General features: G+C 36.7%; 2 protein-coding genes across 2 annotated transcripts in view; both read right to left on the reverse strand.

Moving 5' to 3' along the window:
* Nucleotides 1-1,546: 1,546 nt before the first annotated feature.
* LOC107569443 (dual specificity protein kinase Ttk-like) lies at nt 1,547-14,573 on the reverse strand. The gene is made up of 23 exons (XM_016255545.1): nt 14,470-14,573; nt 13,901-13,997; nt 13,178-13,400; nt 12,737-12,843; nt 12,487-12,630; nt 11,278-11,374; nt 10,426-10,507; nt 10,218-10,327; nt 9,085-9,181; nt 8,870-8,975; nt 8,517-8,736; nt 8,331-8,437; nt 7,849-7,992; nt 7,689-7,759; nt 6,146-6,238; nt 5,894-6,051; nt 5,663-5,814; nt 4,274-4,398; nt 4,116-4,187; nt 3,846-4,022; nt 3,669-3,759; nt 2,609-2,694; nt 1,547-1,924 (listed from the first exon to the last, which is right to left on the reverse strand). The coding sequence occupies exons 2-23, from the start codon at nt 13,986-13,988 to the stop codon at nt 1,841-1,843; spliced, it is 2,634 nt and encodes an 877-aa protein (XP_016111031.1). The 5' UTR covers nt 13,989-13,997; nt 14,470-14,573; the 3' UTR covers nt 1,547-1,840.
* Nucleotides 14,574-16,002: 1,429 nt separating this feature from the next.
* Nucleotides 16,003-19,628, reverse strand: part of LOC107569444 (dynactin subunit 3-like) — an 8,141-nt gene continuing 4,515 nt past the window's right edge. The window contains exons 2-7 of the mRNA XM_016255546.1: nt 19,124-19,208; nt 18,949-19,035; nt 17,330-17,413; nt 17,165-17,223; nt 16,535-16,594; nt 16,003-16,391 (exon numbers count right to left, since the gene is read on the reverse strand). Coding sequence (XP_016111032.1) covers nt 16,305-16,391; nt 16,535-16,594; nt 17,165-17,223; nt 17,330-17,413; nt 18,949-19,035; nt 19,124-19,208 — 462 coding nt within the window. The 3' untranslated portion in view covers nt 16,003-16,304. The remainder of the gene's footprint in view (nt 16,392-16,534; nt 16,595-17,164; nt 17,224-17,329; nt 17,414-18,948; nt 19,036-19,123; nt 19,209-19,628) is intronic.

Raw genomic sequence — 19,628 nt, forward strand, 5'->3', positions numbered from 1 at the left:
TATTTTTTCCCTACTTTGGAAGTCAGTCAACATTCTTCGAAGTATCTTCTTGTGTGTTCAACAGAAGAAACTAACTCGTACAGGTTTGGAACAAGTGGAGGGTAAATGATGAGAGAATTATAATTTTTTGGGTAAGCTAATGCATATGTGCTAATATATTATGTTTTTAGTGGTTTTAATACTACGATTGATTGCTTCTGTTGTCCTCATTTGTAAGTCGCTTTGGATAAAAGCGTCTGATAAATATTAAATGTACCCACCCTCCACTTGTTCCAAACCTGCAGGAGTTTCTGTCTTCTGTTGAACACACAAGAAGATATTTTGAGGAATGTTGGTAACCAGACAGCTGACGGCAGCCATTGACTTCCACTGTATTTTTTCCCTACTATGGAAGTCAGTCAACATTCTTCGAAGTATCTTCTTGTGTGTTCAACAGAAGAAACTAACTCGTACAGGTTTGGAACAAGTGGAGGGTAAATGATGAGAGAATTATAATTTTTTGGGTAAGCTAATGCATATGTGCTAATATATTATGTTTTTAGTGGTTTTAATACTACGATTGATTGCTTCTGTTGTCCTCATTTGTAAGTCGCTTTGGATAAAAGCGTCTGATAAATGGCTAAATAAATAAAATAAATATTATTACACATGCAAACATATTCGTTAGTTTTCTTAAATCATAAAATCACGAACTAAAATGTTTCAAACAGCACATTTTTGGGAGAGAATATTTTTCAGTTATGGTTTTGGTGCCCACAATTTTTTTTCTTTTTCTTTTTGTAGTATCTTAAACCAAAGTCAATTCCTTGACATCACACGGGAAGGGAGATCATTTTCGGTGGGATTTGTTTCGGTGGAATATTCAAGCGGGAGCCTTCAAGAATATTCTATAAATGCAAAATGTACAAAGTATTTTAATCCATTGACGAACACAGAAAAGTAACCATGCATTCTGACGAAATGGTATCAAGACAATGAACACGGAATAATGAGATGGCCGTGAAAACATGTCATTTTGCACACCTAGAGTACAGTTACTTCCAAGAAAACAGCATTATATGTAACAAAAGAATACTACATTTGGAATATACCTGACAAGGTGTGTTTATTTGTCATGTACACTTTCTTAGCTCACATCATGTAGTCAAATCAAATCAGAAACGGACGACAAACATGAATGTGTTTAACACGTCTCGAGGGAAGTGTGAAGTGCTATAGCAGCTAGTGAACGCGGTTTTGACTGACAGCTTGTTTAAGGTGCGAGACATTTGTCTCGGCGGCTCCTGAGCGTTCAGGAAGAGTGGTTTGGAGTCCTGCAGGCTTCATCGTCTCCATCCTCGTCATTTCCACAGCGTCTGACTGGACGTTTTCACACATTCAGAAACATCTAACTTCCTCCCGCTGTTGCACATCTTGGCCAGGTTCTGCAGCAGTGACAGAGAAAGATGGTTGAAAAGAACATTTCAAGCCTACTGCATTATATTTGATATGCAAGCTCCTAAAGAATCTAAATGATCAAACATCCTAGAGTACAGTTACTTCCAAGAAAACAGCATTATATGTAACAAAAGAATACTACATTTGGAATATACCTGACAAGGTGTGTTTATTTGTCATGTACACTTTCTTAGCTCACATCATGTAGTCAAATCAAATCAGAAACGGTTAGGAAGAAACGGACAAACATGAATGTGTTTAACACGTCTCGAGGGAAGTGTGAAGCGCTATAGCAGCTAGTGAACGCGGTTTTGACTGACAGCTTGTTTAAGGTGCGAGACATTTGTCTCGGCGGCTCCTGAGCGTTCAGGAAGAGTGGTTTGGAGTCCTGCAGGCTTCATCGTCATTTCCACAGCGTCTGACTGGACGTTTTCACACATTCAGAAACATCTAACTTCCTCCCGCTGTTGCACATCTTGGCCAGGTTCTGCAGCAGTGACAGAGAAAGATGGTTGAAAAGAACATTTCAAGCCTACTGCATTATATTTGATATGCAAGCTCCTAAAGAATCTAAATGATCAAACATTTGCTGTTAAACCTGTCGCACACAATCTACTCCATGCTTTCTGTCGTCTGACTGATGGTTAAGAGTTTTTTGATCAAGTAAAAGCTCTTTTAGTGTAATTGTAGAAACGTCCAGCTTCAGCTGGAGCTTCACGTGTCTTTCTGCTGTCAGATCTTTACTGATTTTTATCAAGTAAAGGTCAGAATAACTGCAGTAATATCTCCAGATGAACTCTTACTGGACTGAAGCAGCTCAGCTTTACTTGATTCTCCATCAATCATGTTTTAGAGTCTCAAATCTGATCCTCAGGATCTTTTGAGGAGCGTTTATTTCTTCATCTCTCAATCATCACTGGATTGCATTGCATTATATGTTTGGATCATTTCAATCTCATCTTACTAACACACATTATTGGAGATATAGAGAGACGACTGATATTTATAGCATTTGTTTTGCAAGTAATCCGCTATGCTTCCTTAGTAAGCGTTTTATTTTGATTGTTTTGATTTTATAATTTCTTCTAGTTTATAAATGGTCCAGCGGTATCGTACACACAGTGCTGTATGACGGTGTTTCGGGACGAATGATGGACTGATCATCACTTACACTAGCAGCTCTGGCGATGCTGTTGGGAGACTGAAGAGCCGCCAGTTCATTGAGGATCTTCTTTAAATCACCGGCACACGCTTCTGCTGGAAGTGACGGTGATATAACAATCATCACCATATTAAAACAGCCAGAATCTGCTTTATGCATATTGAGTAATCAGATACAAGAAATGTAGTAAAAGGTTAAATATATAACATTCCTTTAAAAAAAAAGAAAAAGAAAAGTAAGTAATATTTAACACTGTCAAAAGTTTTAAATATTAAGAAATTAATAGCATTCTTAAGAAATGCATTTAAAATTATTAATATAGTGTCAAAATAAAACGTCCTGTTATTATATAATATGTAATTATATTACATCTGCAGGTTTTATGGAGGAACATTTAAGACTTTAAGGCCATGTAAAGAAAATGTAAGGAATAAACTGAAGGGAACGTAATACATCAATACACTCTCTTAAATGTCTAGGGAGCACAATGTCTTGTATTAGCAAGGCTTGAAACTTAAATACAGCTTCTAACAGATCTCCATTACTTTTTAATATTTTAAATAAATAAACAAAAGCGTTTGGCTTGAATACCTCAGCTCACAACCGCTAGGATCTAGAAATAGCTTTTACTGAACATACTGATTACACCGCAAGAAAGTGTCTGTGTCTTGCTTTCCAGTGCAAATGCCTAAAGAGACATTTACTTGAGACATAAGATAAAAAGTCTTGTTTTATGTGAAATTGTTTTTAAAAATGAAGTGAGTTTATGATTAAAACAAGATGAAATATCTGCCAATGGGCTCAAAAAAATCAACTTCATTCAAAGGGAAAATACATTTTCATTCCCAACGACAGATATTTGTTCTTGTTTTAAGCATAAAATCACTTAATTGTTCAATTTCTCAGAAAAAAATTGCATCTTGATTTGAGGATGTTAAGATATTTGCAAAACAAAAATACTGAGGAAGATACTCATTTAACGTCATGATTAATTTCAGATTTTCTGCTCTGATTTCATACACCTTTAGATTTGTGATTGCTTTCAATGAAAGGAGGCTGTAGTTTGTACCTGGCTCCGGTGCAGGTTGCAGCTGCAGGTACGGATGATCGAGGAGCTCTGCTATGGAAATCCTCTCTCTAGGATTGCGAACTAAACACCTCTGAAACGGACAACAGCGAGACAGATGGTGAGCACTAACTCGGGGTCATTAAACGACTGATCAGCACAGCCACACGTCCTGCGCACCTTCAGCACATCGAGCAGGTCCTTCTCTGGGATATCGGGGAAGTCGATCTCGTGGGTCGGGTCTATAATGGCATGGATTTTGCTGATCTGATTGGTGATGTTCTGGAACGGAGTCTTTCCATAAGTCATGCAGTACAGGATACATCCCAGAGACCACACGTCGCCTTTAGCACTGATCTGGGATCACACGGTGTAATCTAACGTCATACATGCTCCCTGAAAGGAATATATTAACATGAGATCCGTTACTAAAATATGAAGTCTTCTCACCTTTGACCCTGGCTTCCCATTTGAGGACGTGTCTTTGATGGCCTCTGGTGGCATGTAGTTCAGAGTCCCCACCTGACGGACGTCATAAGAACGAGTAAATCAACACAGAACAGGCTCGAAATATAACTTGTGTAATACTAAATCAGTTCTGGTCGAACCTGCGAGTCCTTCATGATGCTGGTCACGTCAGGCTGAATACGGTTAGCGATCCCAAAATCGATCAGTTTCAGCGAAGCATCCACAATCACAAAATTAGCTGGCTTTAAATCACTGTGGATGATGCCTTCAAATGAAAAACGCAACGAAATTCGTCAATTAAACAGAGACGTGCAGAAAGAAACTGGATTACATTTTCAACAGCGTTTAGTATTTTTGCTTAGTTACTTAATATTTTTGTATTCAATTATTTAGTAGTAAAGATTTCTGAAAATTCTTAGTGGAGTTGAGAAGCATATCAAATATCAAAATTAAGTGAGTTTATGCTTAAAACAAGAAAAAATGTTGGTCAGTGGAGTAAGAAAAATTAACTTTTTTTTTCTTACCACACTGACAATATATTTTTTTCTTCTTTAAAGTTGGGTGTTATATAAAATAGAGACTTGCAGGTAGGCCCTAGTGTTATACACTACAAAAAAAAACATTCTTACTTAGTATTTTTGCCTTGTTTTCCCCATTACAAATATCTAAACATTCATTGGAGTAAGACAATGGCGTACGATATCAAGTCTGGTTTTCTGGGGTTAAAGAAAAATCTAAATTAAGTAAGTTTACGCTTTAAACAAGTAAATGGGGTAAGAAAAATAAATGTAACTCAAAGGGAAAACAAGATTATTTTTCTTACCCCACTGGCAGACATTTTATTCTTGTTAAAACTCAATTTTGATACATGTTTCAGAAAACAAGGCTTAATACCTTAAGCTAGTTTGCTTCTTAAATTAATGTATCTCTTAATATAATAATATTAATGTATGATTTAAGAATGTTTAGACATTGTGACTGGTAAACAAGACAAAAATATTTATGTAAGAATTTAGTTTTTGTTGCTGTGTAGCAGTAAGTAACGCTGCAAAAAAATGATTTTCTTACTCTGTATTTTTGTCTTGTTTTCCAGTACAAATATTCTTAAAATCAAGATTATTTGAGATGCAAAATGACTTGAGATATTAAGTTCACTGAACAGAAGTCAAATATCAAAATTAAGCCACTCTTAAAACAAGAGAAAAAAAAAACTTGGTTTTAAGCATAAACTCACTTTTGATACATTTTAAACGGGAAGAATGTTTAGATATTTGTACTGGAAAACAAGACAAAAGCATCGAAAGAGAAAATCATTTCTTGCGGTGAGAACTTGACAGACGTCTTTGACCATTCGTGTTTAGATGTTTAGAATGTCAAGTTAAAGAAGTTCATCTTTTCGAGATCCTGTGCTCTTTTCTGTTCCTTAGTGCTGTGTGCTTTTTTTAAACGCAAGAACGCATGGCGTGTGAACAACCCCGAATGCTTTGTTCAAATCAGGAGTAACAGTGATGGTTCAGAGAGCCCCTCACCGTGTCTGTGGATGGTGTGCACAGCCTCCAGCATGTTCCTCCAGTAGCACTTCCTGTCCAGAGGGTTGACGGACTTGCGGTTGCGCAGCCAGGTGTTGAGATCCAGGTGACCGCACTCCATCAGCATGTAGATGCAGCTGCTGGTGATCTCACTGCGAGCCAACAGGAGGTCATGTGATCAGGAGCACACTAGAACAGCTAGGGCATGGTTTCCAAGCACAGCACACTTACTAGTCATAGAGTTTAATGATCTGATCGCTGTACTGTTGAAGATGATTCAAGTGCTCGATCTCATTCTTGTAGCTTTCCACAGCCTGAGCGTCGGCCTCCTCTAGATTCACATACTTCAAAGCATACACGTGCTTCTTATGGTCAAACACCTGATACACCTGAAAACAAACAATTATTTCTGTTACACACAGTGGATCAGATATAAATGAAAAATCACACCGAGAATACAGTCATGCATCATTACTTTCGTACCTTACTGGACCCGCCGCGGCCGATCATCTTGAAAATGAAGAACTGTTTGCCCTTGATTGTGATGGACTCGTTTGAGAAAGCGGAGACGGGGGTCTGGGGGTCAAAGATGGCAGATTGTTAAATGTATTCAATATTTCACAGAAAACGAGGCAGAAATGAAGCCACTAGTAAACTGTAAGGATTTTCATTTTAACTAAAAAAAAAACTGATCTGTAGATATCTACATCTTCATATTCTGCAAATTAATAAATGTTAAAATGGCTTGCCATAGGTCTCACCCTGCATTGTTTTTAACTGAATTATCGGTTTCCTTCAAAATTAAAATCAAGAAAGTCCAGGTTTGGATGCAATAAAATCCCCAACAAAAATAAAGCTGACTTTATGGAGGTCTCTTAAAGGAACAGCTCATCAAGAAATGTAATTACCATTTACTCAAGTCATGCCACACTGACTTTAAGACTTTAAGTGTTGTTTTAGTATCATTGATACACTACTATAGTTTTCGTTAATATTTTGAATAAGGTTTTAAATTCTTTTCTTTTTTTTTATTGTAGTTGAAGTTTTAGTCATTTTGCTGCATTTTATATTTTTAAGTTTGTTTATTCAATTTTTTTGTACTTCAAGTTAAATTAAATTAAATGATACCTTGGCAACAAGCTGAAATAAATGTTTGATTTTAATATTTAATTTTCTTTCAGTTCATGGATATTTTTAATGAAACAATAATAACTCTGCTTTGTGGAAGAAAAAAAAAATAATCTGAATCGTCACATTTGTGACCCTGGAGCACAAAACCAGTCATAAGAGTCCATTTTTTAAAAATTGAGATGTATATATAATCTGAAAGCTGAATAAATAAGCTTTCCATTGATGTATGGTTTGTTAGGATAGGAGGACAATATTTGGCTGAGATACAACTATTTGAAAATCTGGAATCTGAGGGTGCAAAAAAATCTAAATATTGAGAAAATCATCTTTAAAGTTGTCCAAATGAAGTTCTTAGCAATGCATATTACTAATCAAACATTAAGTGTTGATATATTTACGGTAGGAAATTTATATAATAAATCCCATTGGATTGGAGACAAAAGTGTGAAAACAAAGATGTTTCAATAAAAAAAAAATAATAATCTGCTGTAAGATACTGAAAATATGATGCAGGGACCAAAGATGTCAGTATAGACTAAATATATAATTTTTTTAAATAATTATACTAATGAATTATTAAATGTAGCCGTTAACGGTGATTACCAGGGTACGAGCACCAATGGCTCATGTAGACGATATGGTAACACAATGGCCATATTATAACAATATAATATGATTTCAGTGAATTATCAAAGTTGTGGAAGTATTAATCTATGCATTATATGAAATACACATTTTAACTCGACAGCAATGCATTCAGTCTTAATTTTCAATGTAAAAATTATCTTTAAGTATTTTGGAGCTCATAGATTTCTATGTAAATCTCTGATGCTTGGACCCCTAATGGCAGAACAATGTCTCGTGTGAACAACACTGAAGTCCACCTCAAACAAACGGACCACTCGACTGCAGTGGACTGTAGATCAGAGACAGACAGATCTCTAGCGAGAGCGATTACACTGAAAACTGCAGCAAAAACAAAATACAGACAAAGCTCTAAAGCGCACCTCAGAGGGGAAAAAAGGTCTCCTTTAACAGAAAAGAATGAGACTAACCTGCAGCGTTCTCTTCGTGCTCAGCCGGAAGCAGATGAGTTTTACCAGAGTTGAGATTTCTGGTGGCGGTCTGCAGCAGTTCAACCGGCCGTGCGTTTGAGCTCAGCGCTTTCTGCAGAATCAAATTACTCTTCCTCGAGTTACCTGAGAGATTTCAAGAACACTGGCTTTAAACATACTGCAATACCGTGCACCTTTACTCTTAAAAAGACCCAAAGAAATGATCCAGTTTTCATCCACGCATCTCGAAAGATCCTACTTCCCAATGTAAAAACACCCATAAATGCAATAGAAGTAATCAATATATTTGGTCCATCTTCTTCTCTGATGCTAAATTTAGCATGTACCTGCAGAAAGTGATTATTCTAGGCATACACTTGCATACAAAGCTAATGAAAATGGACAAAAAGTAGTGCATTTTTAATTGCATGGGGTCTTTAAAGTACCATATTCTTACTAAACCAACAAATGTCATGTTTTACCTTGCGAGAGCTCAAACTGAGCATGGGCGATATGCACAAAAGCAAAAGCTTTGCAGTGCGATCTGGCAATACTGAAATGATCCGGAGCGTCTTCTGGATCTTCAATCCTGTAGAGGTGGCCAAGAATAAATTACTCAAAGTATCAGCTGCTGACATGAGACTTAGTGCAATCCACCACTGACTCACCCTTTCAGCTCTGCATATCTCACTAGCATTCGAGCATAGCTTTCCGTTTTGCAATGCTTTGCCAAAGGAAACCTGGCAAACACTTTAGAGTAGCAGTCCAGGAGTTTGGAAAGAAACGCCGGGTCTGAACCAGGGTCTCCTCTCTTCTGCAGGTTTTTCAGGAAGATCTGACAACTTTCAGGAGAGTTTGTGCTGATGAGCTGGTTGATGTCAGTGGTTTCTGTGAAAGAAGGAAGACATAAATCTATCAGAAAAGAGTGCACTGCAACAAAAAGTTGCTTGAGCAAAGCCACCATCGTGTGATAGAAGCAGACTAAAACCAAAGTATTCTGGGTCAATTAGTTAAGAACTACCTTCCATTCTAGCCGTTTCTTTTCTTTCTGCTCTTTGTAGGAGTGCTGTGATGGTGTCGCCCTCTTCAGTGTTTCCCCTCAGATGATCTGGACTGATCACGGGAGGCTGCACAGAACAGAACGACACTATTCAGGATTGTATAGATGTTTACTTTCTCTCTAACTAACTCTCAGCACTGGTGAGTTTAAGTCTATTTTAAGGAAGACTCTTGTACCTTCAGGTTTAATAGACTGTAGGAGTCCCCGTCTGGAGTGCCTTTCTTTGAGGAACACATTGGGAATGTGGAGCGGACATTTGAACCACTTGTTTGCCTGGAGAAAATCAAACATTAAAGCTTGATAAAGATCAAGGAAATTTTAAACAGTGTGACTATAAAAAGAGAGAGTTTAACACTTTTACAGTAGATGCGCTACACACCAGTGATGACATATGTGACCCTGGAGCACAAAAGCAGTGTTAAGTCGCTGGGGGATATTTGTAGCAATAGCCAACAATACATTGTATGGGTCACAATTATACATTTCTCTTTTATGCCAAAAATCATTAGGATATTAAGTAAAGATCATGTTCCATGAAGATATTTTGTAAATTTCCTACCGTAAATATATCAAAACTTCATTTTTGATTAGTAATATGCATTGCTAAGAACTTCATTTGGACAACTTTAAAGATGATTTTCTCAATATTTTGATTGTTTTGCACCCTCAGATTCCAGATAGGTGTGTATCAGACAAATATTGTCCTATCCTAACAAACCATACATCAATGGAAAGCTTATTCAGCTTTCAGATGATGTACAAATCTCAATTTTGAAAAACTGACACTTAAGACTGGTTTTGTGGTCCAGGGTCACAAATGTGAAGAGATTTTGCTAAAGCATTTATAGGGTAGTAGTGACAGTACAGTAGTAGTTGGCATCACTCTCATTGGGGGCTTTTTACATCTGAAAGCATGTCCTGCACAATATGTGTGTGCATATCAACTATAACATATTCGCCACTGAGTGGAAAGTGCTATTATTGTTATTTAATTAATGATTAAATTTGTTTTTATTTAAATTATACAAATTAAACAAAGATTTACTGGTGCAATAATACTATTGTAGTGTGAAATACAATTGTACTTGTAAAATACACATTTTAAATGTATTTGTAAACCTAGCCATTTTTTCTCTTGCATTTACGCAATTCACGTGGGTCATGCTTCTTGCAGGAAAATATGGAAATCCATAAAAAAAAGGGAACAATTACATCCCTGGTGTACTTAATTCACTGGATCACAGTAATTAAATGACCGATATCTTTTTGTGGTCATATCGCCACCCCTGCACAGATTCACATCTCTCACCTGGAGAAAGCACCGCCGTGTGCAGCAGGAGCTTCTGGTTTCTGAGCACCGTCAGAATCACTGCTCTCGTTTTCAGGGATAGAGAGAGGCACCATGGGAACTCTTTCTGCCTACAGGAAGGAACATATAGGAAAGAAGGAAGGTAAGTATATGCATTTCCACTTTCAAGTGCTGTTTGCCGACGGCCTGACCTCTTGTCACACCTTACCATGGCTATTCTTCTTCTTTGTTGTGACCCTGCTCTCCACACAGGCATGTTCTCATCTTGTGGACTGAACTTCTGATCCCTCCTGGAATGCAGATTGTTTGTGAACATCAATTCTTTCATGGTAAAAATTTCTGTCATGACAAATACCTATTCCTTACCAAAAACAGGCTGTAAGTATTGTGCATTAGGTACATAAATAAATGAAGTGTTTTAAATGTTTGGGGTCAGAAAGTTTTTTTTAATGTCTCTTCTGCTCACCAAGCCTGGGTTTATTTGATCAAAAACAATAATATTGTGAAATATTATTAAAGTTTAAAATAACTGCTATGTGAATATCTGTTAAAATGTAATTGGTTGCTGTGATCAAAGCTGAATTTTCAGCATCATTACTCACATGATCTTCAGAAATCAGTATAATATGCTGATTTGCTGCTCAAGAAACATTTCTGATTATTATCAATGTTGAAAAGTTATGCTGCACAATATTTTTGTGGAAACTGCAATACATTGTATTTTTCAGGATTCTTTGGTGTATAGAAAGTTTAAAATAGCAGCATTTTTTTTTTTTAATAGAAATCTTTTGTAATATTATAAATGTCTTTACTGGCACTCAATCAATTTAATGCATCCTTGCTGAATAAAAATTAAATTAATAAATAAAAACAACTTCCTGACCCTAAACTTTCGAACAAAATTTTTTAACAATATGTGGTATCATCATGTGTTTTTATTTTTTATTTTTACTAAATGTGGTTATTCTTAGCCTTTTAATAATATTCAATATGTTGCTTGATTCGATATGGCCTGCAAAATTCTCATGAATTTCCTATGAAAGAACAGAAGTTTTCATACCCCTGGTGAAAAGTGCTGCTGGTCTGCAGGTCACATGTTCCGTCTGATCTTCTGGAGCTGCTTCTCACAGACTCGTGTGCATCGTCATGTGCAGACACTAGAGATATTTCACAAGGCATTTAAAATGCATGCTTGATTTATAGAAAGCAAAAGTATACATTACAGGATTTTAATCAAATGTAACAAAATGCTTACAGCAAACCATCACATTGTTTCTTTAAATAATTTTCGTTTATCAGGGCTTGAATTTCAGCGTGGGATTGCATCAAATTAATGTATCATTTGCACGTGCTTTTGAGTCTTACAATTTTAAACATTCAAGTGCTCAATTCAGCACTTGCGCGGTCTCTGTGAGACCCCTTTCTGTGAGCTCACAGCCAAAACGCACACACATAGAGCCGCATCTGACAGCGCACGACTACAGAATGAAGTTGTGTTGAGCCTTATTATGCGTAAACGGCCAAATACATACAAAATTATGTCAAAATGCCAGTCTTGAGTATTCACGTAAAGAGTCGATTTATACTCATTGACGGTATGTAGGCTATTAAGTGAATGTAAACAGTTGAGAAACAAAACTTTTGTGTAACAGTTAGAGCCGTGCGTGAGGTCTTAAAGAGACCGCAACCTAAATAAACCTGCTGCTGTCTGTCATTAAAGGGGTCATATGATGCGATTTAAATTTTTCCTTTCTCTTTTTATCGATTATTTTTTTATTACTCACCGTTTACTTTTCTTTTTTTAGTTAAAATAAATTAAATTCAGAGTTTGAAATCAAAGTTCTTAAAGTATCTTCCTCACAATATAAATATGAATCAACAACATCATAAATTGTAAAACACAAACACACTGGGTGACGAAACATTTAGGTTGGATGATTGTACTTTAAAAATGTCAAAAAAAAATACCCTAACTCCCCGCTCAAATAAAGAAAGAATTCCCCCAATAACAGCCACCTAAAGGGGAATCCCCCCCCCCTCCTCCTCCTTTTCTAAAATTTTGCAACATTTGATCTCACATTTGACATTTTTTTAATCACAGGTGCTAGTTTATATCTTGCAATTCTGGGTTTTTTTCTCAGTATTGCCAATTGTGAGATAAAGCCGCAATTTCCTTTTTTTATTTAATTATTTATGTTTATTTTTTTATTCTATAACAGGCTTCCATACAAAAGCATAGTAAAAAGTAGTCGCCATGATGTGAACTAACCTGAAATGTTCTCCTTATCTTCATGCGAGAGGAGCTGGCGTTTGCCTGCGTTTAGATTCCTCACGGCAGCCTCCAGAACGCGCCTGGGTTTAGCATTCATTTCAAAAGCCTTCTGAAGAATCAAAGTGCATTTCTTAAAGTTGCCTGGAGAGAATGAAAGCAACTTAATGGCCATGTTCTCAATTAGCGATTCATTTCTGACAGAGGCAGAAGCTTACAGATTTTTATTGATATTTTTAAGTTTCCTTACCTTGCAAAAGCTCAAACTGAGCATAAGCAATGTGAACAAAGGCAAAATCCTTACAGTGCGATCTCGCTATGTCAAAACTAGCCTGTGCATCATTTACATCTTGGATGCTGTTGACAAAGAGAGACTCAATTTAAAAAATGCACTAAAATATTTGGCAGTTTAAAACAGATCTGTTGATTTAAAACAAAAAATTGTTTTGTAACTAAAAATCTGTCTTTATTTTCTCAAGAATATTTCCTAATGTAAAAAAGTTCTGTTAAATATTCTCTTTTTGTGTTCCACAAAGAAATTCTTACAGAACGGGAACAAAATAAGAGTGTAAATAATGACAAGTTACATATCTGGGTGAACTATTCCTGAATGAAACAGATCATCATGTACAGAACATCCATAATAATGAAATTAGAATTGCAAATCCCAGTGAAACAGGAGATGACTTACGTTTTCAACTCTGCAAATCTGACCAGCATCTTGGCGTAGCTCTCTATCTGACTGTACTTGCCCAACGGCATGCTGGAAAAGACACGCGTGTAGCAGTCGATGAGTTTAGTGAGCAGGCTGGGATCCGTTTGAGGATTGCCTTTCCTCTCCAGATTGGTCAGAAGCGTCCGGCAGGTGTCGGGTGAGTTTGAGCTGATGGCCTGATTGATGTAATCTGTATCATCTGTACGGAAGAAAAGCCGATACTGTTCTGCTCTGCTTGCCTAACACCCAGGATTCTTGTTTTGGCTAATTCATTTCCTTGACCTTTACATTCTTTCGTGATTATCGGATCAGAATCATTACTAAACATTTCAGAGACCGCTTTCTGAAAGAAGAAATATTTCCGAGCCGGGCATATTTACAAACATTTATATTGGAATTACAGGAACGTTCATGACTTCTCAACTACAATGAAATTGTATTCATTTCCACAACATTCCCAGACCTAGAATTCCCAAATATATCCATGTTTTAAAGGGGTCATATGATGCTATTTTAAAGATCATTATTTTGTGTATTTAGTGTAACAGAATATGTTGACATGCTTTAATGTTCAAAACACACATTATTTTTCAAATACTGTACATTATTGTAGGTCCTCTATGCCCCGCCTCTCTCAAACGCTTCGTTTTCCCCTTTAAAGTGTGGGCAAAATGATGACCCAAATCTGGAAGTTCTTACCATCGTTGTATAACTTCTTCATCTTGGCCAGCCGCTGACACAGCATGGCGATCTGCATCTGTCTCTCCGTGCTCTCCTCTTCATCCATCTCTGCACACTAAACAACACAACACTTACTGCACTGCACTGACATCTTCAGGAAGACGACACCATACTTCAGTCATTCCAAACAGGTCCTTAATGTTTAATAGATCTTAAAGTATTCAAACTGCACAAACCTAAATAACTTATCAATGTTGGGTCTCTTTAAGGGCAAAACAGCATTCAAAGATGATATTAAGTTACACAGTAAAGTGCGTTATCCATGTCTGGGGCCCTTTCAGCTCTTTATTCTACTAACTAGATCTTAACTCTCATCAAATGCATTATTTGACAGAATTATTTTTAACTTGCTGTGTTTATTAGCCTAAGAGCTAAACTAGCAACTAGCTATCCGGCTACAACAGAACATATCTCGTTAATAATCGTGTATTATCGATTTAGTTACTGACAATCAACATCTTGACGCACTAAATCGCACTGTTCGCATTTTGGACCGATATAAGAGTATCTTAAAGCAGTATACTTACACTGAGACGGAGAAAGGAGGTAATTTTGACGCTAGGATTTATCCAATGTTTTGTTCAGCAAGCGTTTCAAAATTCGCGACGTCCCCCGAAACGCGCGTTCCTATTGGCCCGTTTGTATTCCACGTGACCAGTTCGCTCCGGAGGGGCGGGGCTGCTGCCTCATACTTTCACTCATGCTGTAAATATGAACTAGAGCATTTTCTGATATAGATGTAAAGATGTGTAGAATTGATAGGCAATATAGAAACATAAACTACATGCAAGCATGTGGAATTGATATTAATGATATAATTATATAATGAGATGTGGAAAATATAAAGCAGGGCTATTCAATTAGTTTCATTAGTCGATTAAAAAATGCACTAATTAATCCCATTTTTCTGTAATTAATTGCATATTAATATATTGTCATAATTTCACATTGAACCTCCAAATGAATGTAGTTAGAAGCTACCCATATTTTAAAGATGTTTAATGGCATCTCTTTACTAAGTAGCCTATTATTAACAAAGGCCAGTGTTTTTGATACTAATACTGCTACTGATTGCATTTTCATCTCAATTTTAGCCATTCAACATTACAGTATATTTTTTACATTTAGTAAGCTCTGAAAAAAATATAACTTTTAATTTAAGTGAACTTAAAACAATCTTCACATGAACTATATAAAGCCCTGATATAAAGCATGTCTTATATTATTATTATACACATGCATAAATTAAGTTAAAATGAGCTTTTTGTATAAATTTACTTTTTAAACATTGACCAAAAATAACGTTTTGTTTACCATTAAAATTGGTTTGAAAAAATTTAAGTTGTTCATGATAAAAACAATTTTGGTAGTCTTTAAAATAAATACATTTCTGCAACACGATCACAAAAAAAAGATCCATTTAGCTCAATGCAAATTACAATTTATGTTGTTAATAAATGCAAGTTGTTTAAAGCACCACCCAGATTTTCTCTAGAAAAAGCAGCGGTCCATAAATTGAGAAGTTACATATTTTTGTGCAAGCCTATGCACATCACTGCAAATTCAACTTTGTTCGTAATGACGTGGACTTTCACAGATGTCTTTCATTTGTACTGTTTACTTTATAATCAGCTTTATAAGCTTTATAAGCAATAACAAGACTCCTCTAAAAAAGCAGAGTGAAAACCGTGCTAAAGTCAGAAGTGATTACTCGGCTATATTTCGTGGAAAACTCAATTATTGATAGAATGACTTACTAAATCTAGTGTTAAAAGTTCAATACATTACACCATTGTTCATTTACTTGTTTCGTTCAATTAGCAAGAATGCATTAATATCTCCTGTAAGACGGTGTGGTAAAGAAGGTGTGGTTGTGTTATTCAGTCACCCATAAAAAGATAAACACTAGATGTATTTTTGTATTTAAAAAAGGACAAATGCAACATAAATACTACAGCGGCACTTCCTTTTATTTATGGTTATTGCAGATAGCGAAACTTTTCTAAAGGCGTTAAGAAACCACCCTCATACACAATCGCTGGAATAGTGCAATAAATAAATTAAAGAGCAAAACGAGTTTAATTAGAGGATAATGGTTGGAATACATTTTCCAAGCAAAGAAATGTTTCTGTAAACACAAATGTAATGAGCATATAATCATTTATAACACCATAAGATTACCATATTTGTACATAATGACTCAAGATTTAGATTAAGGGGAGGTCAAAGACCTTAAACAACACTTATTTATAACAAGGTATGTTTAGGAATGACAGTGCTGTTTTATTAATCATATCATTATGTGATGAATTGTGAAAAATGCAAGATTTTACAACAAGCCATCAATCGAAGTATTAGCATCCTAGTCTATCTGCTGGCCTTGCTTGGGTGCTTCCAGCTTCCGCAGAGTTTCATCCCACTGAGAAAACTGCTTTGATAAGAGAAACATCTGTGGAGGAAGTTAAGGACAGTAAGGCACTCATGCGAAAGAATTCAGATGTTCAAGAATGAGCTTACTGTGTGCTGTTTTTAGCTGCAGGGACTTCTGTACAATAATTAAATAGAGGAGTCTTTCACCGCAACTAAGGATACCATTTTGTTGTATTCTTCAAACAGCCTCTTCACTTCAGCAGATAATCCTTCATTCTGGTCCTGCATAATTTATTATACATAGGAATGTGAATCAGCATGTTTCACAACATGGTCTCATTTAGTGATGGATGCTAATATATGTGACCCTGGAGCGCAAAACCAGTCATACGGGTCAATTTCTCAAAATTGAGATGTATAAATCAGCTTTCCATTGATGTGTGGTTTGTTAGGATCGGACAATATTTGGTCGAGATACAACTATTTGTAAATCTGGAATCTGAGGGTGCAAAACAATCGAAATATTGAGAAAATCATCTTTAAAGTTGTTCAAATGAAGTTCTTAGCAATGCATATTACTAATCAAACATTAAGTTTTGATATATTTATGGTAGGACATTTACAAAATATCTTCATGGAACATGATCTTTACTTAATATCCTAAAGATTTTTGGCATAAAAGAAACTTTTATAATTTTGATCCATACAATGTATTGTTGGATATTGCTACAAATATCCCCCAGCGACTTAACACTGCTTTTGTGCTCCAGGGTCACATATACTTAAAAAACAAAAAAAAACTACTCCACCTGCATGGAGGTAAAAAACAAAACAAGTTAAATGTGTTGTTACCTGTTGTTTAATGTGGACTTGTGACAACCGCTGCACTTTTGTGGTCAGCTCTGGAACCGCTGTGATACCAAAAGAACACACAGCGTTGTTAAAAATGGCCTCGGTCACACTGAAAGAAAAAGGTGCTTTCATATTTGACTAGTATAGCAACAGTCAGTGTTTGACCTTTAATGTGGTTGCTGTCCAGAAGAGGCTGCAGATTGTGCACCTGCTCCAATAATGTGGCCTGAGAACGCAAAAACTCTTCCTCTGTAGATAAAGAATGAGGAGCTTATGCACTGTTCAGACTGCTTCGATCGGCCCATTCATTAACATTATATGTTTTAGTGGTTCTCAACTGGTGCGCCACAACTCACAAGTTCTCTCCAGTGGGAGCTTGTTTCCACAATGGAATAAAAAAATAGGTATAATTGCAACTTTTAATCTCACAATTCTGATCTTTTAACTTTTCTTTTCTCGCAGTTCTAAGAAAAAAAATGTCCGAATTGCAAGATATAAACACAGAATTCTGAGAAAAAAAAGTGAATTGCGTGACGTACTTCTCATAATTCTGAAAGAAACATCTGAATTGTGAGATATAAACGTGTAAATGTGAGGGGAAAAGTCAGAATTGTGAGATAAAAGGTCACAATTACCTTTATATTTTTTTTCTTGGCTGAACAAAAAGTCAGAATTGCAAGATGAAAACTTCTGACTTTTTTTGCGTTTATTTTCTTTTCTGCATTTATATCTCACAATTCTGACTTTTCTTCTTGACAAAACACTTCTCATATCTTTTGACATGGGCTGTGCGTAGTGCTGGGTGGTATACCGGTTCATACCGAATACCGGTGTTTATTTTTGTTATGATATGAATTTTTAAAATACCGCAATACCGGTGTATGTCGCTTAAACAACGTTGGGAACGCGACACTGTTTGAAAGGGGTCCCTTTTCACTGCTGCACTGTGGTGAGAGAACAGCTGTATGTGTTACTAAGCGTGAAAGTTCAGAAACTGAAGCTGTAGAACTAATAGAACGTGATGACACAGAAGAACTCATCCACAATATCCACACTGACCTCCACAAATATACACCGCCCCTGCCATCAGCTCCCGCGTCTCTCACACACGAGCGTGACTTTAGCACTAGATTTAGCAACTTTCAGACCCTTTTAGCGGCTTTTTTCCCAGAGAATATTCATACTGACAAACCTAGCCACTTTTTTGGATAAAGCTTAGCTATGGTTCAGTTGGAGGATTTCTCCAGTGCTGTCCCGCGAACACGAGGTCTGGCTTTCCCGGAGAAGTGTCGCCTCTCGGCGTGTGTTCTGTGCAGTGAGCGGCAGAGAAGCACCGCAGCCGACTCCTCAATAAATGAGAACAAAACAGCGTTTCCTAGCACCTGACACTTACGGATTGTTTGACAGTAAAATATACTGCAGTATTTCCTCTCTCAGTCTGTAGAAAATATGGTTAACACCCGGTCATGCACGGAAAAAAAAATACCGTCATGTACCATGAAACCTGTATCATTTTGAAAAATACCGTGATATAAATTTTTGGTCATACCGCCCAGCACTAGCTGTGCTCCCTACAGTATTTCAGTGCAAATTCCTCTGTTATTTGGTAGAAGCAAGTCAAATCATCTGTGTGACATGCGTTCCTCCTTACAAAACTACAGGAGGTAAAGAACACAGATTTCAGACTACACTTAATACAGATTCACCTGCCATGAGGATAAGCATGGTTGGTGACAAATACAGGTTCCTGAATCCCTTATACACGTGAGAATCAGAGCACTAACCTGCTAGAATAAACTCTAATTTCATTGCATCCGGCACAGCAATGAAGTCTGTGAACTGGGGGTCCAAATACTTCAGCAAATCTTCAACTGATAGAAAACATACATCGACAAAAAATGATGATGCAACATATTAAAACAGCATTTTGATTACAAATGTGAACTGGGAGGCTCTCACTTTTCTTGTGAAGGATCTTGACACGCTCTCTCTTGTTTGCGGTGCTTGCCAGAGCAGCGCTGGTTCTTGTGAGTGATTCAGCACACTGAGGGAAGGAAAGACAGATTAGACATCCAGCAAAACATGCACACTGCTAGCAGAAAAAAATTGGATGAAATTGTATACATAAAAGGAGAAGTCTGATCTATTCATCGCTTCTACCGTGTTTGTGTGTCACGAGTCCTGCTGCCACGCCCGCACTTCTGACAGACACTACTAACACACATTATAACAACACCACGAGAATGACTGATGTTATGGTCTAAATATTATCTATCAAAACATCAATAAACACTGTGGCGCTGCAGCTGACTGACACACACACACACACACACACACACACAGTTATAAACACACACAGACACATACACACACACACACACACACACACACACAGAGAGAGAGAGAGAGAGAGAGAGAGAGAGACACACACACACACACAGAGAGAGAGAGAGAGAGAGAGAGA

The sequence above is a fragment of the Sinocyclocheilus grahami genome, unplaced genomic scaffold, assembly GCF_001515645.1.
Source record: "Sinocyclocheilus grahami isolate Dianchi unplaced genomic scaffold, SAMN03320097.WGS_v1.1 scaffold1346.1, whole genome shotgun sequence".
In the NCBI taxonomy this organism is placed as follows: Eukaryota; Metazoa; Chordata; class Actinopteri; order Cypriniformes; family Cyprinidae; genus Sinocyclocheilus; species Sinocyclocheilus grahami.

What these genes read in the sequence shown, in the direction of transcription:
- LOC107569443 (XM_016255545.1), bottom strand. Translation starts at nt 13,988, where the DNA reads ATGGATGAAGAGGAGAGCACGGAGAGACAGATGCAGATCGCCATGCTG. An exon ending in ACAGTCTATTAAACCTGAAG is followed by an intron (nt 8,976 to 9,084) that starts GTACAAGAGTCT and finishes TGTTCTGTGCAG; the next exon opens with CCTCCCGTGATCAGTCCAGA. An exon ending in GCAACCTGCACCGGAGCCAG is followed by an intron (nt 2,695 to 3,668) that starts GTACAAACTACA and finishes CGTCACTTCCAG; the next exon opens with CAGAAGCGTGTGCCGGTGAT.